Source organism: Schistocerca cancellata, chromosome 2 (genome assembly GCF_023864275.1).
Source record: "Schistocerca cancellata isolate TAMUIC-IGC-003103 chromosome 2, iqSchCanc2.1, whole genome shotgun sequence".
Classification (NCBI taxonomy): Eukaryota; Metazoa; Arthropoda; class Insecta; order Orthoptera; family Acrididae; genus Schistocerca; species Schistocerca cancellata.
The window spans coordinates 667,897,490-667,917,056 of NC_064627.1; the positions used below are offsets into that span (position 1 = coordinate 667,897,490).

The following is a 19,567-nucleotide window of genomic DNA, read 5'->3' on the forward strand; positions in this document are numbered from 1 at the left end:
CGCCGTTCCCGAAATGTTCGTTCCCATGTGTGGGGCCATAACAGTATGCCCTTTGCCAGCGACGTTAACTTCAGCGGTTTATGTCAAATTGTGACTCGTACAATAGCTAGAAAAATTCACCGTTCGTCTTTGCTCAGGTTTTACGGCTTATATATTTTTCTTACCTTGTCACTTGATCGCTGCATTGACCATATAACAAATGAAAATAAGACACCCTCCGCTTTTTAGCCTCTTGGGTTGCTGTTGAAATGTCATGTGCCTTTGTGGGCTCAGTCAAATCCGAGGTCGTTCATAATGTTAACATGCTTTTATTGTTGCATACAGGGTGATTTTTCCCACAGTGTACAAACTCTAAGGACTGATCGATGAGAGGATATGGAACAAAAAAGGGCTATGAACTTACGTCCGAAAATGCATGATTTGCACGCTAGACATCGTTTATTCAATCATTCACTGATACAGAGACTGCAGTTTAATACGCACTGTACCATGCAGCCAAGGTTACAATATGTTTTGAAAATGGTTTCGATGCTCTTAGACGCATGAGTGTACGTACCATAGCATTTTCTGTCTCACACGTTCAAATCGGCCAGGCTTTATCCGAATAGTGTCTAAGACAGCATGAATATCCTTAACATCGGTTTGTTGCAGGATTCTCCAACATAGTCTCAGTTCGAATATAATGAATTTCCTTGAGACAGAGAAGTTGCTGCCCATGCATCAGCACGGATTTAGAAAGCATCGCTCCTGCGAAACGCAACTCGCCCTTTTTTCACATGATATCTTGCGAACCGTGCCTGAAGGGTATCAGGCGGATGCCATATTCCTTGACTTCCGGAAAGCGTTTGACTCGGTGCCCCACTGCAGACTCCTAACTAAGGTACGAGTATATGGGATTGGTTCCCAAATATGTGAGTGGCTCGAAGACTTCTTAAGTAACAGAACGCAGTACGTTGTCCTCGATGGTGAGTGTTCATCGGAGGTGAGGATATCATCTGGAGTGCCTCAGGGAAATGTGGTAGGACCGCTGTCGTTTTCTATCTACGCAAATGATCTGTTGGATAGGGTGGATAGCAATGTGCGGCTGTTTGCTGACGATGCTGTGGTGTACGGGAAGGTGTCGTCGTTGAGTGACTGTAGAAGGATACAAGATGACTTGGACAGGATTTGTGATTGGTGTAAAGAATGGCAACTAACTCTAAATATAGATAAATGTAAATTAATGCAGATAAATAGGAAAAAGAATCCCGTAATGTTTGAATACTCCATCAGTAGTGTAGCGCTTGACACAGTCACGTCGATTAAATATGTGGGCGTAACATTGCAGAGCGATTGAAGTGGGACAAGCATGTAATGGAAGTTGTGGGCTAGGCGGATAGTCGTCTTCGGTTCATTGGTAGAATTTTGGGAAGATGTGGTTCTTCTGTAAAGGAGACCGCTTATAAAACACTTATACGACCTATTCTTGAGAACTGCTCGAGCGTTTGGGATCCCTATCAGGTCGGATTGAGGGAGGACATAGAAGCAATTCAGAGGCAGGCTGCTAGATTTGTTACTGGTAGGTTTGGTCATCACGCGAGTGTTACGGAAATGCTTCAGGAACTCGGGTGGGAGTCTCTGGAGGAAAGGAGGCGTTTTTTTTCGTGAATCGCTACTGAGGAAATTTAGAGAACCAGCATTTGAGGCTGACTGCAGTACAATTTTACTGCCGCCAACTTACATTTCGCGGTAAGACCTCAAAGATAAGATAAGAGAGATTAGGGCTCGTACAGAGGCATATAGGCAGTCATTTTTCCCTCGTTCTGTTTGGGAGTGGAATAGGGAGAGAAGATGCTAGTTGTGGTACGAGGTACCCTCCGCCACGCACCGTATGGTGGATTGCGGAGTATGTATGTAGATGTAGATGTAGAATACGCTGCTCCAGTGCCTCGGCATCTGGAGTGGGCTCTGCATACCCGATACTTTTGAGATGGCCCCATAACCAGAAATCGCACGGGTTGAGATCCAGAGAAAGAGCAGGCCATGAAACTGGACTCTCTCCTCCGATCCAATGACCAGGGAAGACACCGTTCATGTGCATCCGGACGTTAATGGTGAAGTGGGCTGGAGCACTATCATGTACTAGCCAGGGGAGGCAAAGTCACCCGCGAGAGACGCCAATAATTTCGGCCTGTTAGGAGATGTGGAGCAAAGACTGGTTCCAAAATATAGTCGTCAATTATCCCGGCCCACACAACACAGATCCACCAATGCCGATGATTCTCTGTCACCATACCATGGGGGTTCTGCATACTATCCCACAGATGACTGTTATGAAAGTTGAAGATACCACTCAGCGTAAAGGTGCATTGCACTGCATTGTGACATGATAGTCAGTGTGTGACAGCAAGCAGTAGGTCATGAATGGACGATGAAACTTACCAAAGCAGAAAAAGCTGACATGCTCATGGTGTATGGAGAACATAGGAAGAATGCAGTTTTTTCTTGTACTGCATATATGGCAAGATATCCCAATAGTCGTCAACCATCTTGGCAATTATTTATCCATCTCTTCAACCTGCTCCGCAAGAAATGGTTGTGTAACACCTAGACAACGTAATAGAAGAAAACAAGTGACGGCAGAGGAGTGGGAAACGAATGTTCTTTCTGCTGTTGCAGTTGATCTACACCTTAGATCCCATGCAATCGCAATGTAAGTAGGCTGTTAGGTTTTTATGTTGGTAACGCCACGCAGCGCTCTGTATGAAAATCACTGACTGTGCTGTGAGCAGTCTGTGGCTGATTTGCATTGTTGGAATATTTGCTATTGTAGTGTTGGGCAGTTGGATGTGAACAGCACGTAGCGTTGCGCAGTTGGAAGTGAGTCGCCAGCAATGGTGGATGTGGGGAGAGAGACAGCGGTTGTGGATGTGGGGAGAGAGACAGCGGTTGTGGATGTGGGGAGAGAGATGGCAGAATCTTGAGAGCGGACGATCTGGACGTGTGTCAGTCAGAAAAGGGAAATTTGTAAGATTGGATGTCAGTAATTCATAAAATTTTCTAAGGGGATGTTTCAGCATGAGAAAGTGACATGAGTCAGGCATAACAGGCATATCAGGCCCTGCATATTCTCCATCGACGTAGGTTCCATCTCTATCACATCTCTCTCTATCAGGCGGTGCATGGAAATGATTATGAGAATTGTGTTAACATCTGTACATGGGCATTACGACAGGATACTCCATATATATCATTTGTCTTGTTTAGAGATGAAGCTACATTTACCAATCATGGCCAGGTAAACCATGGAGACATGCACTATTGGTCTGTTGACAATCCCCGTTGGCTTCGTCAGGTGGAACGTCGGAGTCCATTGAGGGTAAACATTTGGTGTGGGAGAATGTACCATCAGCTCATACTCCCGTTTTCATAGATGAAACACTGAATGTGTGCAAGTATTGCAGGCTCTTAGTAGGCAATCTGCCATGGATGCTAGAAGGCGTTCCTCTGCAGATTAGGAGGAATGTTTTGTACCATCAAGATGTCTGTCCAGCCTATAGCGAATGAAGTGCTACAGCATGCCTTCACGAATTGTTTCCACATCGTTGGATTGGACACAGAGGACTTGCACCTCAACTGGCCCATTCCCCCCCGATTTTACGACTGTAGACTTTTCTCTGTGTGGAAAGATGAAAGGCGCTGTCTAAAAGTAAATAGCAACAATATATTACTGCATCCTGTTCGAACGTCTCCACTGAAATGTTAGGACATGTGTATCAGTTGTTCCATACCAGGCTGGAAGCATGTATTGTCACTGCTAGTGGTCATTTTGAACACAACCTGTGATGGTCAATTGTCTCATTACTGATCAGAATCCACATACCTAGTGTAGCCATTTATGTTATTCTTTAGTGTGTGGCAGCACAGGTATTGTAGATGTGTCGGTGTGGAAGCTTACCAAAATACGATACCTCATAAACGACTTGCACTAGAATCCTGCAACAAACACCACTACCATTCTAATTTACCCTACATTTAGCTTTATTTCAATAGGCATTGTTGAATTTAATAAGTGTATGTTTGCACAATAAACACAGTTTCAAAGTACTATTACAGTCTGTTGATTGCCTAGCAATACAAGCCCCTGACTACCAATCCATTCTGTGAAAACAGCACATCAATAGCACTTTCGATTTCTGCAAGTTTCAGGTGATTCACCCTGTATTTTCCATGCGTTTGTTTGTTTGTTTGTGTGTGTGTCGTGTATTACCTATCAAATTTGGCTGTAGGCTTAAAATGACATTTATTTAATAAGATTGCTAAATCCATGCACAACAATTTTAACTTATTTCTTAGTTGTAAAAACTGTTATCAATGCAGTAGCACCATTGGTCAATAAAGATATATATCTCCATACATTTTGTCTCCCTTCTTCCCTCTGCCATGTGCACTTCTTAAGAACCTTAAGCCATTCTTTCTTCTGCAATGTTTTGCCAGTGTTGTGTGTTGCTGATTCAAGCCTGTGTGGGTTAAGATTGGTTTGCGACTGTCCCTATTCTTCCTCCATCCCCTTCCCATCAGCCGTTAAGTGAATCGCTTGATTCTTTGACGAACTTTTGTTTTTACACTTTTGACTGTTGTTTTTAACATGCCTTAAATATTTATTCCTACTATTTTCTTTAATTTTCGGAATACTATTTTTGGACAGACGTTTGAGTGAAACGTCCTTAGAAATTTTTGTCCGAATTTGCATAGCCATAAGAAGTGGGAAATAGGCAAATGGGGTATCAAATTGACCATCGTTAGGTCTAGTTTTGCAAAGAAAGATTCAATTACTTTTAATTAATGTAATTACGAAAATCTTAATTGGTAAATTAAACAGCAATTTTTGGCCGAATTTTAATAGACAAATGAATAAAGGGAACTGGACAAATGAGTTATCAAACTGAGGGGCGTGAGGTCTAGTTTTGCAAAAGAATACTTTATTGTTTGAAAGTAATCAGGGTAAAAAAGAAAAAATTAATTACTGATGTCAGAGAAAACTGAAATGTTTCACGAACAGCTGCTGCTGTTTATATGAATGAAGTGTCAAAAACATCAAATCAAAGCATAAATTGAGACTAATATGCTTTGTCTTTATCTGTATACTCATACGAGTAACACAATACCGGCCCACATTTAATTACATTATATTTCATGCTTTCTGAACAAAACATAAAAACAAAGGAGAATACTTAAGAGAAGCTGTCAAATCTTTTGTGAAATGATTTACCTAAGGCTGCAGTTTTAGTAAAGCGGCACGGCACAGCAAGAGCAGCGCTGGCGAAACGAAACAGTGCTGCGCAGTGTATGTGATTACACTGAAGCGCCAAAGAAACTGGTTTAGGCAACAAACACAGAGATATGTAAACAGGCAGAATACGGCGCTGCGCTCGGCAACGCCTATATGACACAATAAGTGGTTCAAATGGCTCTGAGCACTATGGGACTTAACAGCTGAGGTCATAGTCCCCTAGAACTTAGAACTGCTTAAACCTAACTAACCTAAAGACATCACACACACCCATGCCCGATGCAGGATTCGAACCTACGACCGTAGCAGTCGCGCATTTCCGGACTGAAGCGCCTAGAACCACTCGGCCACCGCGGCCGGCGAGACAATAAGTGTCTGGCTCAATTGTTAGATCGGTTACTGCTGCTACAATGGCAGGTTATCAAGATTTAAGTGAGGTGAACGTGGTGTTATAGTCGGCGCACGAGCGATGGGACTCAGCATCTCCGAGGTAGCGATGAAGTGGAGATTTTCCTGTACGACCATTTCACGAGTGTACCGTGAATATCAGGAATCCGGTAAAACATCAAATCTCCGACATGGCTACCGCCGGAAAAAGATCCTGCAAGAACGGGACCAACTACGACTGAAGAGTGACAGAAGTGCAAGCCTTCCACAAATTTCTGCGGATTTCAAGCTGGGCCATCATAAAGTGTCAGCGTGAGAACCATTCAACGATACATAATCGATATGGGCTTTCGGAGCCGAAGGTCCACTCTTGTACCCTTGATGACTCCACGACACAAAGCTTTACCCTTTACTCCTCGCCTGGACCCGTCAACACCGACATTGGACTATTGCTGACTGGAAACATGTTGTCTGGTCGGACGAGTCTCATTTCAAATTGTATCGAGCGAGTAGACGTGTACGTGTATGGAGACGTCCTCGTGAATCCATGGATCCTGCATGTCAGCAGGGGACCGTTGAAGCAGGTGGAGGCCCTGTAATGGTGTGGGGCGTGTGCAGTTGGAGTGATGTGGGACCCCTGTTACATCTAGGTGATACATACGTAAGCATCCTGTCTGATCACCTCCATCGTATCCATTGTGCATTCCGAGGGACTTGGGCAATTCCAGCAGGACAATGCGACACCCCACACGTCCAGAACTGCTACAGAGTGGTTCCACGAACACTCTTTTGAATTTAACACTTCCGCTAGCCACCAAACTCCCCAGACATGAGCATTATTGAGCATACCTAGGATGCCTTCGAACGTGCTGTTCAGAGATCTCCATCCCCTCGTACTCTTACGGATGTATGGAGAGACCTTCAGGATTCATGATATCAATCCCCTCCAGCACTGTTTCAGACATTAGTAGAGTCCATGCCGCGTCGCGTTTGGCACTCCTGCGTGCTCGCGTGGGCTCTACACGATATTCGGAGGGTCTACCGGTTTCTTCGGCGCTTCAGTGTAGTAGCGCTGCAAGCGGTGTGGCGCGGCACAGAGCGGCACTGAGCGAATCAGGCACGACTGTTTCTCGGAGCGGTGACCAAAGCGTTCGTTGTGAGTCCGGGTACGTTCGGGCAAAGCCGGCAGCATTCGGCCGTTGTCGTGGGTAGCAGAGTGAGCACTGTTCCTGGCGCTTGTGTTGCTTTTTTTGTACTGCTGAGAAAATAATATCAGCAGAAGCTGTGATAGCAGCTATTTTTACTTGCCGTCCTTTGTGGGACCAGCTATCATCACAACTGATTTGTTTTGGATAAGTTATGAGATGAGGTGATAGCAGAATTACAGACTGGAAGTACAGAATACATTTCATTAAACTCTCATTCCTTCCATTATCTTAAAACGAGAGGCGACAATATAGTTGAAGTAGCTCACATGAGAAACAGACGAAAATCCTGTTTTATTACCTGAGAAGAAGTTTACAGAACTGTCTCATTTGAACAGCTTCATTTGAAGGTCTGTTGAAGTTTCGTCCTGTCTGATAACTGGCTTGAATAGGAAGCTCAATGCATATTGAATGTTGCTCGTCAACACTAAGGGATCCTTGTTGGTCAATGACACCGTTGTAGAGAATATGTACATTTCAAAATATCGTCAGCAAATTGTGGTGAAGTTTCTATTGGCTTCCAAAATACGCTCCATTTAGCATTTAATGTTCCAAAAGCACATTCTATTAATCACTGTGGTCCGGAAAAGAGCTTGTTGAAATACTAATTCCATGGATCTAAAACACCTTGACTGTAATATTTGATAAAATGCCTCTGAAATGGATATGCATAATCTCCAGCGAATACAAAAGGCAAAACAACTGATGTATTTCGTATTGGAGAATCAGGCAGTATATTAAGTTCACCCTCTTGCAACAAGCGAAATACACTAGAAGAATAAAATCCCACAGCATCGATTATAATGATTTTCTCCTGAGGATCTGCGAGTGCTTGTGGTATGATTGAATGAAAATTTTTATAGCTATAAAACATTCACCAGAAATTTATGGGCATTTTAGACCAGTAAGTTTTCTGTTAACATCGCTGAGTACCGTTGGAAAGTTCTGTATATTGGAAAGTTCTGTATGTTGTATAAATCATTTACAGTATGTAGAAAGAGGCATTGGTACGTGGAGTGACTGGAAGGAAACCCACAACACACTGATGGTTGACTCCACAATACTTTTAGCATTTGTAAATCCTACAGTGAATCTGAGAGCCATGCCTCGAAAACTACTTCTGGTTCCTAGGACCCTGTAATAATTCTCGTTTCATCAGCTATGACATTATTTCATTGGAAAGATCTTAGTTGTTTGAATATGGGTTAGATATGGAAGTTACTGCTATTAGTCATATTGCAAAATATTCTGCTCTTTGGATTTGCCAAAATCTTGTTTCGATATATCAAACCGTTTATGAGATACGAGGAATGAATATTTCATTATCGTTTTTTCACTGGCGTGTGAGTTCTCGACGATGTGCTTTACTTACGATCAATTTTCTCGAGATTGGTGATAGATAGCGATTCCTTCTAAGTTTAAAGAAAAATTCAGTATGTTAGCTACATTTCGAATGCAGAAACATATAACCTAACATGCACCAAATACAAACTGATAGTCACCACTAGTGCAAACTTCTCGAAATTCTTACAGTAAATATCACACTAACTGTCTGCCTGGTTAGCTGAGCAGCCAGCACGGTAGCTCAGCGTGTTCGGTCAGAGGGTTAGCTGCCTCTGTGATACAAAAACTGTATGGAGATCTACTCCGCTCGGGGACTGGGTGTTGCGTTGTCCTGATCTTCATTTCATCCCCATCACCGGCGCGCAAGTCGCCCAATGTAACGTCGAATGAAATAAGACTTGCACTTGGCGGCCCAACTTCCCAGAACAGGGGCCTTCCGGCTACCGATGCCATACGCTCATTTCCATTTTTTTTTATCACAATAACTATGACCATTAACGAAATGATAGAAGCTGACAAGTAAATGTATGAGATCCGCGAGAATCAAATTTCCTTACCGAGCAGTAGCATGAAAATCGTTTGAGAAACAGTTCCGATCGGCCGGTTTGCGAGTTTGCCGTCCATACAATGAAGCGAGCCCGCTGGCCGCCACGTCGGACCCCGGCCGCACCGTACCTGGGCGCGAAACAGCGCTGCGGCAGCTGCCCAATGCGCAGCTTCACTCTACTCTGTTGTGCCGCTCCACTTTAATACGGGTCTAAAAGTGAGAAATAAAAGCAATCGGAGAAACATTTGACAGGCCTTTGAATGAGCCGTGAAATCATCTACAGCAAGTGAGATGGCCGGCCGGAGTGGCCGAGCGTTTCTAGGCGCTACAGTCTGGAGCAGCTCGACCGCTACGGTCGCAGGTTCGAATCCTGCCTCGGGCATGGATGTGTGTGATGTCCTTAGGTTAGTTAGGTTTAAGTAGCTATAAGTTTTAGGGGACTGATGACCTCAGAAGTTAAGTCCCATAGTGCTCAGAGCTATTTGAACCAAGTGAGATGCCAATAGAGAGTTAAAAGTTCACTGTTTAACTTAGAATTGTAGATGTCACTCAGTAGCCTCCTTTATCACTGACGTAAGAGCTTCTCAGGTGCTGTACATAATTTCGAGCGTCATTTAAAGGCACTTCAAATGTTTCGCTAATCTGCTATAACTCTTACTTTTAGACCGATCAGTTCATAAAAAATTTGAATGTTCTTTTTTCAATTTCATTTTTAAATTTTTATTATTAATTTGTCTATCGACTATTAACGCAGGTTTTCAACGCTACTACAGCCATAGCACCTGGTAGCACATATTGGTAACAGTAATATCAAGCTATGTGTTGAAGCTTTTTATGTAGTATGTAAACTGAAGTTTGTTTACTCTTAATATCACATATACTTTGTGATTGTACTCTCATCACAAATCCATTTTAACAGACTTTCTGAAGACGGATTACACCAAAAATGAGTCAGTAAATATAATTTTTTACAATTTTGGCCACCAATGAAGCAGTGAAACGAGGCCTGCTCCGAGTCCTGTTTCTTAGCGAGTGTAACACAACTCTCCGGGGAGACTTTGAGTTCAATCACAGAAACTACCAAGAATTTGTCTCAGAGAGAGGACTGAAGTGTCATGGGCTCGGCTGCATTAGGGAAGACGAACAGCCATTTGCAAGAGAGGTGGTGTCCGTTGTTTGAAAAGATGACGACAAGTATCAGAAGGTGAGTGTGCTGACCATATGCCACTCCAGCACTGACATCAAAGATGCCTTAGGCATTGATGAAGGGAGGGTGTGACGGAAGGTCAAAGTTATAGATAGACTGTTGAACCAAAAGATTTAGAGTTAGTATTTACTGGTTGTTACTGCAGTGAGTTCATGGAAGTGGGCTGGTGGCTGAACAGTTTTACCACTGTTTGCGATTTATGCTCCGCTTCCCTGTCAGTCATGCGATGCAGTACATTGCTGGTTTAGGATTGGTTGATTTGGGGGAAGGGACCAGACATCGGGGTCATTGGTCCTAGGTGGGTAGCACTGCTTTCTGCCAGGTGTGTTGACAGACGGCGCTGTGTTGCAGGAGTTACTTCGGAAACAGCGATGGCAGCTCGCGGTACTCGCTGGTGCGCGTGCCCATGGGTGGCACCGACTTCTCGGTGCGCAACTACACGTACGACGACAGCAAGACTCCTGACCCGTCCCTAAAGAACTTTAGTCTCCAGCCGGAAGACATCGAATACAAGGTAATTTATATGATTATGTAACTGCTTTACACTTAAGAATCAAGACTTCAGTTCCACGATCATCATAGCTTGTACACACTCGTGCTCATAAATTAAGGATAATAGCAGAATGTGGTGCCACACAACATGGCACTACACAAAACTGGCGCTAATAGCATAGGCACATAGGGAATACACACGCACAGATCTGTAAGTAAACGGTATTAGTGATAAGTTGAGAAAAACGTCCCGAAACACATGTGCTACAAAACGCCACTGTTTCCTGCGCATGTACCCCGACATCAATATGGGATATGATCACCATGCACACGAACACAGGCCGCACAACGGGCTGGCATACTCTGGATCAGGTGGTCGAGCAGCTACTGGGGTATAGCCTCCCATTCTTACACCAGCGCCTGTCGGAGCTCCTGAAGTGTCCTAGGGGATTGAAGACGTGCAGCGATACGTCGACCGATAGCATCCTAGACGGGCTCGACGGGGTTTAGGACAGGAGAACAGGCAGGCCACTCAATTCGCCTGATATCTTCTGTTTCAAGGTACTCCTCCACGATGGCAGCTCGGTGGGGCCGTGCATTAACATCCATCACGAGGAAAGTGGGACCCACTGCACCCCTGAAAAGGCGGACATACTGGTGAAAAATGATGTCTCGATACACCTGACCTGTTACAGCTCCTCTTTAAAAGACATGTAGGGGTGCACCCACACCATCAAACCACGACATCCATACAGATCCCTTTCAAGGACGTTAAGGGGTTGTTATCTGGTTCCTGGTTCACGCCAGATGAAAACCCGGCGAGAATCACTGTTCAGACTATACCTGGACTCGTCCGTGAACATAACCTGGGACCACTGTTCCAACGACCATGTACTGTGTTCTTGACACCAGGTTTTACGGGCTCTCCTCTGATCAGGGATCAGTAGAATGCACCTTGCAGGTCTCTGGCCGAATAAACCATCTCTGTTCAGTCCTCTGTACACTGTGTGTCTGGAGACAATGTTCCAGTTCGAAGTCCCGAGAAAAGCTACCTGCAGTACTCTCTGGCCGTCTGCGGGCTCTGATGGTGATACATCGGTCTTCTTGTGGTGTTGTACACTGTGGACGTCCCGCATGTAGCGCGTTTCTTGAGTGCTGGAATCGTTGAGCTATTTTCAACACAAAATCACCATCAGCACGTCTGAAAACGTCTGCACACTTACTCGTTGCACCGTACTCTGACATGCACCATCACACCTCTGCATATGTGGACTGCTGCCAGCGCCACCGTGCGACGACAAATGCACCACATGGTCATACCCCGATGTGATTTAAACCCCTAAAACCGCCCACCAGAGCGTTATTTCACCATGTATCAGCAGTATCTTAATTTATGATTTCTGAACGAATCATAAGTTGACTTTTGAATGAGTGCATAGCGCACATGATGCCTCTGCCAGGGGAATCTCTGTAGCATCTAGAAATAAAAAACTTTACCGCAGACAGAAGAGGACGGGGCTATAAGAGCTGAACCGAATAAACTCGAAAGCGTCATTGCCAATTGCTGTTATTTATGTGGTTGATTGGGTGTGCGAATGATAAAGACTTACTGTAATTATTAGCGAAATACATAGATTCACACCACCAGATTGGAAATAAACGACTAACAGGAATAACAGGTAAGAAAGATTACATAATATCTTCTCCGTGTATCGAAGAAAATGAAATTTTGACAGAAACGTTTTGCCAGATGGCTACACTACTAAGGGCCAATTGTACCGACCCAGTTAGGAGACGCTTAGTTCTGTTCTCGGAACAATGCGGATAATGTGTCGTATGAACACGTAATAACACCTAAATGGAGAATAAACGCGGGATAACTGATCCGGTGATCCTAACAGCGTTAGTAAAGTTAGCCAGAGAGTAAGTTTTGACAGTGGCAGGAATAGTTACAGAATTAGTGATAACAAGATTGGTTTTTAGAACCAGGAAGGGGAAGAAACGGGGACATCACATAAATTATATGGAAGAATACAACAATTCTTAATTTACGACGGTCGTTCAATAAGGAACGTCCCACATTTTTTTTTTCTCAGAACATATTTATTGTTAAGAGTCAGAATATGGTGGCATTATACATCAACATGTCTTGTACATGTCCTATTTTTCTGCGTAGTCTGCATCACGTTCTAAGGCCGTACGCCAACGTTGAAGAAAAGCATGTATTCCCTGCTGGTAAAAGCTCCTGCCCTGGAGGCGTAGCCATGTTTTCAATACAGGACTGATACTCTCCTCATCTTCGAAGTGTGTTCCCCGTAGAGAATCTTTAAGCGGTCCAAAGAGACGGAATTCCGAGACCCATGAAAAACAGAAAATAGATGATAGACGAAATGAATTAGCAATTTAATACCTAGCAAAGGAATACCGGAGAAGGAAACGAACCGTAGAAAGTCTGATCTAGGAGTAAAAGGAAAAGTGCTGGTAAAACTTTACTACAAGGATAGAGGAAGATTGTCATGGAAGTAGGAAAATACTATACAAAGCACTACAGAATAAACGAAATGAATATGCAAATGTCCTTGCGCTAGAAACAGAAGACAGTAACGTAATATGAACAGAGGAAACCATCAGGATGAAATGAGAAAAGTACTTCAACATGCTGCTACATGGAAGGCGGACAACACAACCATCAATGACTGTAGAGTAATTAATGAGGTCCAACCAAAGGACATCCATTAACATGGCGTGAGGTTGGAACAGTATTTCGGAGCATGTGGAATGAAAAGTCGACAGGCTTTGATGATCTCAGCTCAGACATGATAAAGGCAGCTGGAATATTAGGCTTAAATTGGCTGTATAGAGTGTTATCAGTGTTTGGAAAGAAAACAAAATCCCAGAAGATTGGAGTGAAGGAGTCATCATCCTTCTGTTAAGAAAGGGCAATCGACGAAAATGTGGAAATTACAGAGGCGTCACGCTGCTGTCACACACTCTGAGTTCACCACCGGCAATGGAGGGTGAAGCTTTGACAATGCCAGCCACTCATGCTGGCGAAACGTCAGTAAAATCATTAGATGAACGTCGGCCCAAGATCCCGAGACAGAAGCCAATAGGCAGTTTGCCTATGAATTATCTTAGAAGACAGGCTAAAGGAAGAGGAAGCTACGATTACAGCATCTGTGGATTTAGATAAAGCTTTCAACACTACAGACTAGATTACCGTCTTCCAAATACTTAAGTTCGCAAGCGTAAAATATAGGGAGCGAAATCTTATCTACAACTCGTACAGAAACCAGTGTACAGTTTTATGAGCCAGAGGACATGAAAATAAAGCAGCAGTAGAGAAAGAAATGAGAAAGGGTTGAGGTCTACTTCTGATGTTATTCAAATTGTACATAGAGCAATCAGTAAAGTAAAGCAAGGTGAAGTTTGGAAAGGAAGTTGATGTTCAAGGAAAATAAATAAGAATGACCCTGTAATTCTGTCAGGGAAGGCAAATGATTTGGAAGAGCAGCTGAACGGAATGGATAGTATCTCGAAAAGAGGGTGTAAACTGGGCATTAAGATAAGCAAGACAAGGATAATGGAGTATAGTCCAATTAAATCAGGCGTTGCTAAGAGAGTGAGATTAGAAAATGAAATAGTAAAACTAATAAGTTTTGCTGTTTTAGCAGCAAAATAACTGATGATGGTTGAAGTAGGGAAGATATAAAATGCAGCTTGACAATAGCAAGGAAAGAATTGCTGAAAAAGAGAAGTTTGTTAACACAGAATGTAAATTTAAGTGTTAGGAAGTCTTCATTGAAGGCTGCGGTGTAACCTTGCGCAGAAGTGAAATTTGGACGATGAACACTTCAAACAGAAAGAGAAGAAAATTTTGAAATACAGCATTACAGAAAAATGCGGGAGATTAGATGGATGGCTCGAATAACTGACGAAGAAGTACTGTATCGAACTGAAGAAGAAAGAAATTTGTAGCACACTTCAATTAAATGAAGGGACCATTTGATAGGGAATATCCAGGATATCAAGGAATAGTCAGTTTGATAATGGAGCGAAGTGTAGGGATAGAAACTGTAGCCTCAGATACACTAAACGAGTTCAAATGGATGTTTGTGTCAGTAGTTATGCAGATATGAAGGGGCTTGGACAGTACAGACTAGCGGGGTGAGGTGCATCAAACAAGTCGTCAGACTGAAGACTACAACAACAACACTAAGTATGTGACACGGCGTATCATATCTGGGTACGAGTGACGGATGTTTATCTGGAGCGGGTTTTGGTTTTCACGCACTGTGTTGTGAAAGTGAGGCGAGCGCGCCTCTGATGGGAAGGTGTGGGGGTATCAGCGGTCCCCAAAGGCGGCGTGGCCGTGTACTTACGTCAACTTCCAAACGCGGCGGACGTGACGTCAGTTCCGACGTCAGCACACAAAGATTAGATTTATATTATTTGCATCTGCAGACCTGCAGAACAGACCACTGTAGGTAGAGAGAAGCACGATATATCGTATTAAAGAGGAAGTAAAAACGATTCTGCTGATATATGGATTTGCTCTGTAATTAATATGTGAGGGAACTTTCAGCTGAGAATATGTATCTAACTGAAATTTAATAAATAATTAATAACTTTTAAAATTTTGTGGTAACAAAGAGATCGTATCATGCTAAAGAGGAAGTAAAAACGCTTCTGCCTATATGTAGGTGTTGTTGTTGTGGTCTTCAGTCCCGAGACTGGTTTGATGCAGCTCTCCATGCTACTCTATCCTGTGCAAGCTTCTTCATCTCCCAGTACCTACTGAAACCTACATCCGTCTGAATCTGTTTAGCATATTCATCTCTTGGTCTCCCTCTACGATTTTTACCCTCCATGCTGCCCTCGAATACTATATTGGTGATTCCTTGATGCCTCAGAACATGTCCTACCAACCGATCCCTTCTTCTAGTTAAATTGTGCCACAAGCTCCTCTTCTCTCCAATCTTATTCAATACCTCCTCATTAGTTATATGATCTACCCATCTAATCTTCAGCATTCGTCTGTAGCACCACATTTCGAAAGCTTCTATTCTCTTCTTGTCCAAACTAGTTATCGTCCATGTTTCACTTCTATACATGGCTACGCTCCATACAAATACTTTCAGAAACGACTTCCTGATACTTAAATCAATACTCGGTGTTAACAAATTTCTCTTCTTCAGAAACGCTTTCCTAGCCATTGCCAGTCTACATTTTATATCCTCTCTACTTCGACCATCATCAGTTATTTTGCTCCCCAAATAGCAAAACTCCTTTACTACTTTAAGTGTCTCATTTCCTAATCTAATTCCTCAGCATCACCCGACTTAATTAGACTACATTCCATTATCCTTGTTTTGCTTTTATTTATGTTCATCTTATACCCTAGTTTCAAGATACTGTCCATTCCGTTCAACTGCTCTTCCAAGTCCTTTGCTGTCTCTGACAGAATTACAATGTCATCGGCGAACCTCAAAGTTTTTATTTCTTCTCCCTGGATTTTAATACCTACTCCAAATTTTTCTTTTGTTTTCTTCACTGCTTGCTCAATATACAGATTGAATAACATCGGGGATAGGCTACAAACCTGTCTCACTCCCTTCTCAACCACTGCTTCCCTTTCATGCCCCTCAACTCTTATAACTGTCATCTGGTTTCTGTACAAATTGTAAATAGCCTTTCGCTCCCTGTATTTTACCCCTGCCACTTTCAGAATTTGAAAGAGAGTATTCCAGTGAACATTGTCAAAAGCTTTATCTAAGTCTACAAATGCTAGAAACGTAGGTTTGCCTTTCCTTAATCTAGCTTGGAAGATAAGTCGTAGGGTCAGTATTGCCTCACGTGTTCCAATATTTCTACGGAATTCAAACTCATCTTCCCCGAAGTGGCTTCTACCAGTTTTTCCATTCGTCTGTAGAGAATACGCGTTAGTATTTTGCATCCGTGACTTATTAAACTGATTGTTCGGTAATTTTCACATATCTCAGCACCTGCTTTCTTTGGGATCGGAATTATTATATTCTTCTTGAAGTCTGAGGATATTTCGCCTGTCTCATACATCTTGCTCACCAGATGGTAGAGTTTTGTCAGGACTGGCTCTCCCAAGGCCGTCAGTAGTTCTAATGGAATGTTGTCTACTCCCGGGGCCTTGTTTCGACTCAGGTCTTTCAGTGCTCTGTCAAACTCTTCACGCAGTATCGTATCTCCCATTTCATCTTCATCTACATCCTCTTCCATTTCCATAATATTGTCCTCAAGTACATTGTCCTTGTATAGGCCCTCTATATACTCCCTCCACCTTTCTGCTTTCCCTTCTTTGTTTAGAACTGGGTTTCCATCTGAACTCTTGATATTCATACAAGTGGTTCTCTGTTCTCCAAAGATCTCTTTAATTTTCCTGTAGGCAGTATCTATCTTACCCCTAGTGAGATAACCCTCTACATCCTTACATTTGTCCTCTAGCCATCCCTGCTTAGCCATTTTGCACTTCCTGTCGATCTCGTTTTTGAGACGTTTGTATTCCTTTTTGCCTGCTTCTTTTGCTGCATTTTTATATTTTCTCCTTTCATCAATTAAATTCAGTATTTCTTCTGTTACTCAAGGATTTCTAGTAGCCCTCGTCTTTTTACCTACTAGGTCCTCTGCTGCCTTCACTACTTCATCTCTCAAAGCTACCCATTCTTCTTCTATTGTATTTCTTTCCCCCATTCCTGTCAATTGTTCCCTTATGCTCTCCCTGAAACTCTGTACAACCTCTGGTTCTTTCAGTCTGTCCAGGTCCCATCTCCTTAAATTCCCACCTTTTTGCAGTCCCATCTCCTTAAATTCCCACCTTTTTGCAGTTTCTTCAGTTTTAATCTACAATTCATAACCAATAGATTGTGATCAGAGTCCACATCTGCCCCTGGAAATGTCTTACAATTTAAAACCTGGTTCCTAAATCTCTGTCTTACCATTATGTAATCTATCTGAAACCTGTCAGTACCTCCAGGCTTTTTCCATGTATACAACCTTCTTTTATGATTCTTGAACCAAGTGTTAGGTATGATTAAGTTGTGCTCTGTGCAAAATTCTATCAGGCGGCTTCCTCTTTCATTTCTTAGCCTGAATCCATATTCACCTACTACGTTTCCTTCTCTCCCTTTTCCTACTACTGAATTCCAGTCACCCATGACTACTAAATTTTCGTCTCCCTTCACTATCTGAATAATTTCTTTTATTTCATCATACATTTCTTCAATTTCTTCGTCATCTGCAGAGCTAATTGGCATATAAACATGTACTACTGTAGCAGGCATGGGCTTCGTGTCTATCTTGGCCACAATAATGCGTTCGCTATGCTGTTTGTAGTAGCTTACCCGCACTCCTATTTTTTTATTCATTACTAAACCGACTCCTGCATTACCCCTATTTGATTTTGTATTTATAACCCTGTATTCACCTGACCAGAAGTCTTGTTCCTCCTGCCACCGAACTTCACTAATTCCTACTATATCTAACTTTAACCTATCCATTTCCCTTTTTAAATTTTCTAACCTACCTGCCCGATTAAGGGATCTGACATCCCACGCTCCGATCCGTAGAACGCCAGTTTTCTTTCTGCTGATAACGACATCCTCATGAGTAGTCCCCGCCCGGAGATCCGAATGGGGGACTATTTTACCTCCGGAATATTTTACCCAAGAGGGCGCTATCATCATTTAATCATACAGTAAAGCTGCATGCCCTCGGGAAAAATTACGGCCGTAGTTTCCCCTTGCTTTCAGCCATTCGCAGTACCCAGCACACCCAGGCCGTTTTGGTTAGTGTTACAAAGCCAGATCAGTCAATCATCCAGACTGTTGCCCCTGCAACTACTGAAAAGGCTGCTGCCCCTCTTCAGGAACCACACGTTTGTCTGGCCTCTCAACAGATACCCCTCCGTTGCAGTTGCACCTACGGTACGGCTATCTGTATCGCTGAGGCACGCAAGCCTCCCCACCAACGGCAAGGTCCATGGTTCTTGGGGGGGTATGTAGGCATGCTTTATAATTAATATATGAGGGAACTTACAGTGCCGAGAATATGTATTTAATAAATAATTAATAAATTCTAAAATTTTTGTGGCAACAAAGAGATCGACTTATCAAGCTGTAGCGGTCTTCGGTACACATCAACTGTGCAGTAGCTTAAATAATTAGCCTTGAAGATACGTTTTATTGAACTTTAGATTTAACTCGCCAGATAATTTAATACAGGACACGTAAACGATTGGCAAGGCACTATGTATTGGCAGACTTGATTACACATCATATATTATATTTAGTTTGTAAGATTTATATTTACAATTGTTCTTTTTAATTGTTTATTAATTTTCATAGTTTTGCCCATAATTAATAAAGTAAGACAGCTATGTCAGTTATTACTGCAGCAGTGGAAATAACAGGAAAATTCTTATTGGGAAGTTATGCTATATTTGTTTGTATTGTAATAACTGATAGTACTGAGATCATATATTGTGTGTGTTTGTGTCTGCGTGTAGTTTGGATTAAAAGTGTGGCAGCCATCTTGCTCGTTCATACTGTCATACTGTTCAGATTTGAGTTGAAGAACCTGTGCTTGTCTAAGTGGTGATCCAGCCACACACTTTTCTCTAGGTGAAATTTTCGCCTTGTCGTTCGTTAAACTCTGAAATATTTCGTGTGGGTTCAGTGGCCCCTTGACCTTTTTTACTGTGGTCAGGATTCTGTTTTATTTCTGCTGGTTGTTCAGTAGAACTTGTATGTTAGCATGAGAAGTTGATTTGCGCTTTGAGGTAGTTGCACAGAGCCTGATTTTTAATTCATTTAGCCAGTGGGGATTTAACTCGTTACTGATATGCACGTAGGGTCATTGCGTTTTGTGTCCATTAGACTTTTATTTATTTGAGTTAATGCGGAGTTTGGCTTCGATAAAATTTAGCTGTGAACGCTGTCTTTCTTTTCTAGGTACTTCATTTATTTTCATGGAGTTTGCTTGCTAATTACTGTAATTGCGGTTTGAGCTGATTTTAGTGCATATAATTATGTAGTAGCTTATCACAAGCTATGAATACTTGTATGAGTTATGAACAGTAAAAT

At 42.6% G+C, this 19,567-nt stretch overlaps 2 protein-coding genes across 3 annotated transcripts in view; both read left to right on the top strand.

Annotated features, from left to right (window-relative positions):
• LOC126162380 (lysosomal acid glucosylceramidase-like) overlaps positions 1-19,567 on the top strand; it is a 518,384-nt gene that overhangs the window by 259,474 nt on the left and 239,343 nt on the right. The gene's annotated exons all lie outside the window — the stretch shown is intronic.
• Positions 1-19,567, top strand: part of LOC126162382 (lysosomal acid glucosylceramidase-like) — a 126,603-nt gene that overhangs the window by 58,741 nt on the left and 48,295 nt on the right. The window contains exon 4 of the mRNA XM_049918852.1: positions 10,314-10,476. Coding sequence (XP_049774809.1) covers positions 10,314-10,476 — 163 coding nt within the window. The remainder of the gene's footprint in view (positions 1-10,313; positions 10,477-19,567) is intronic.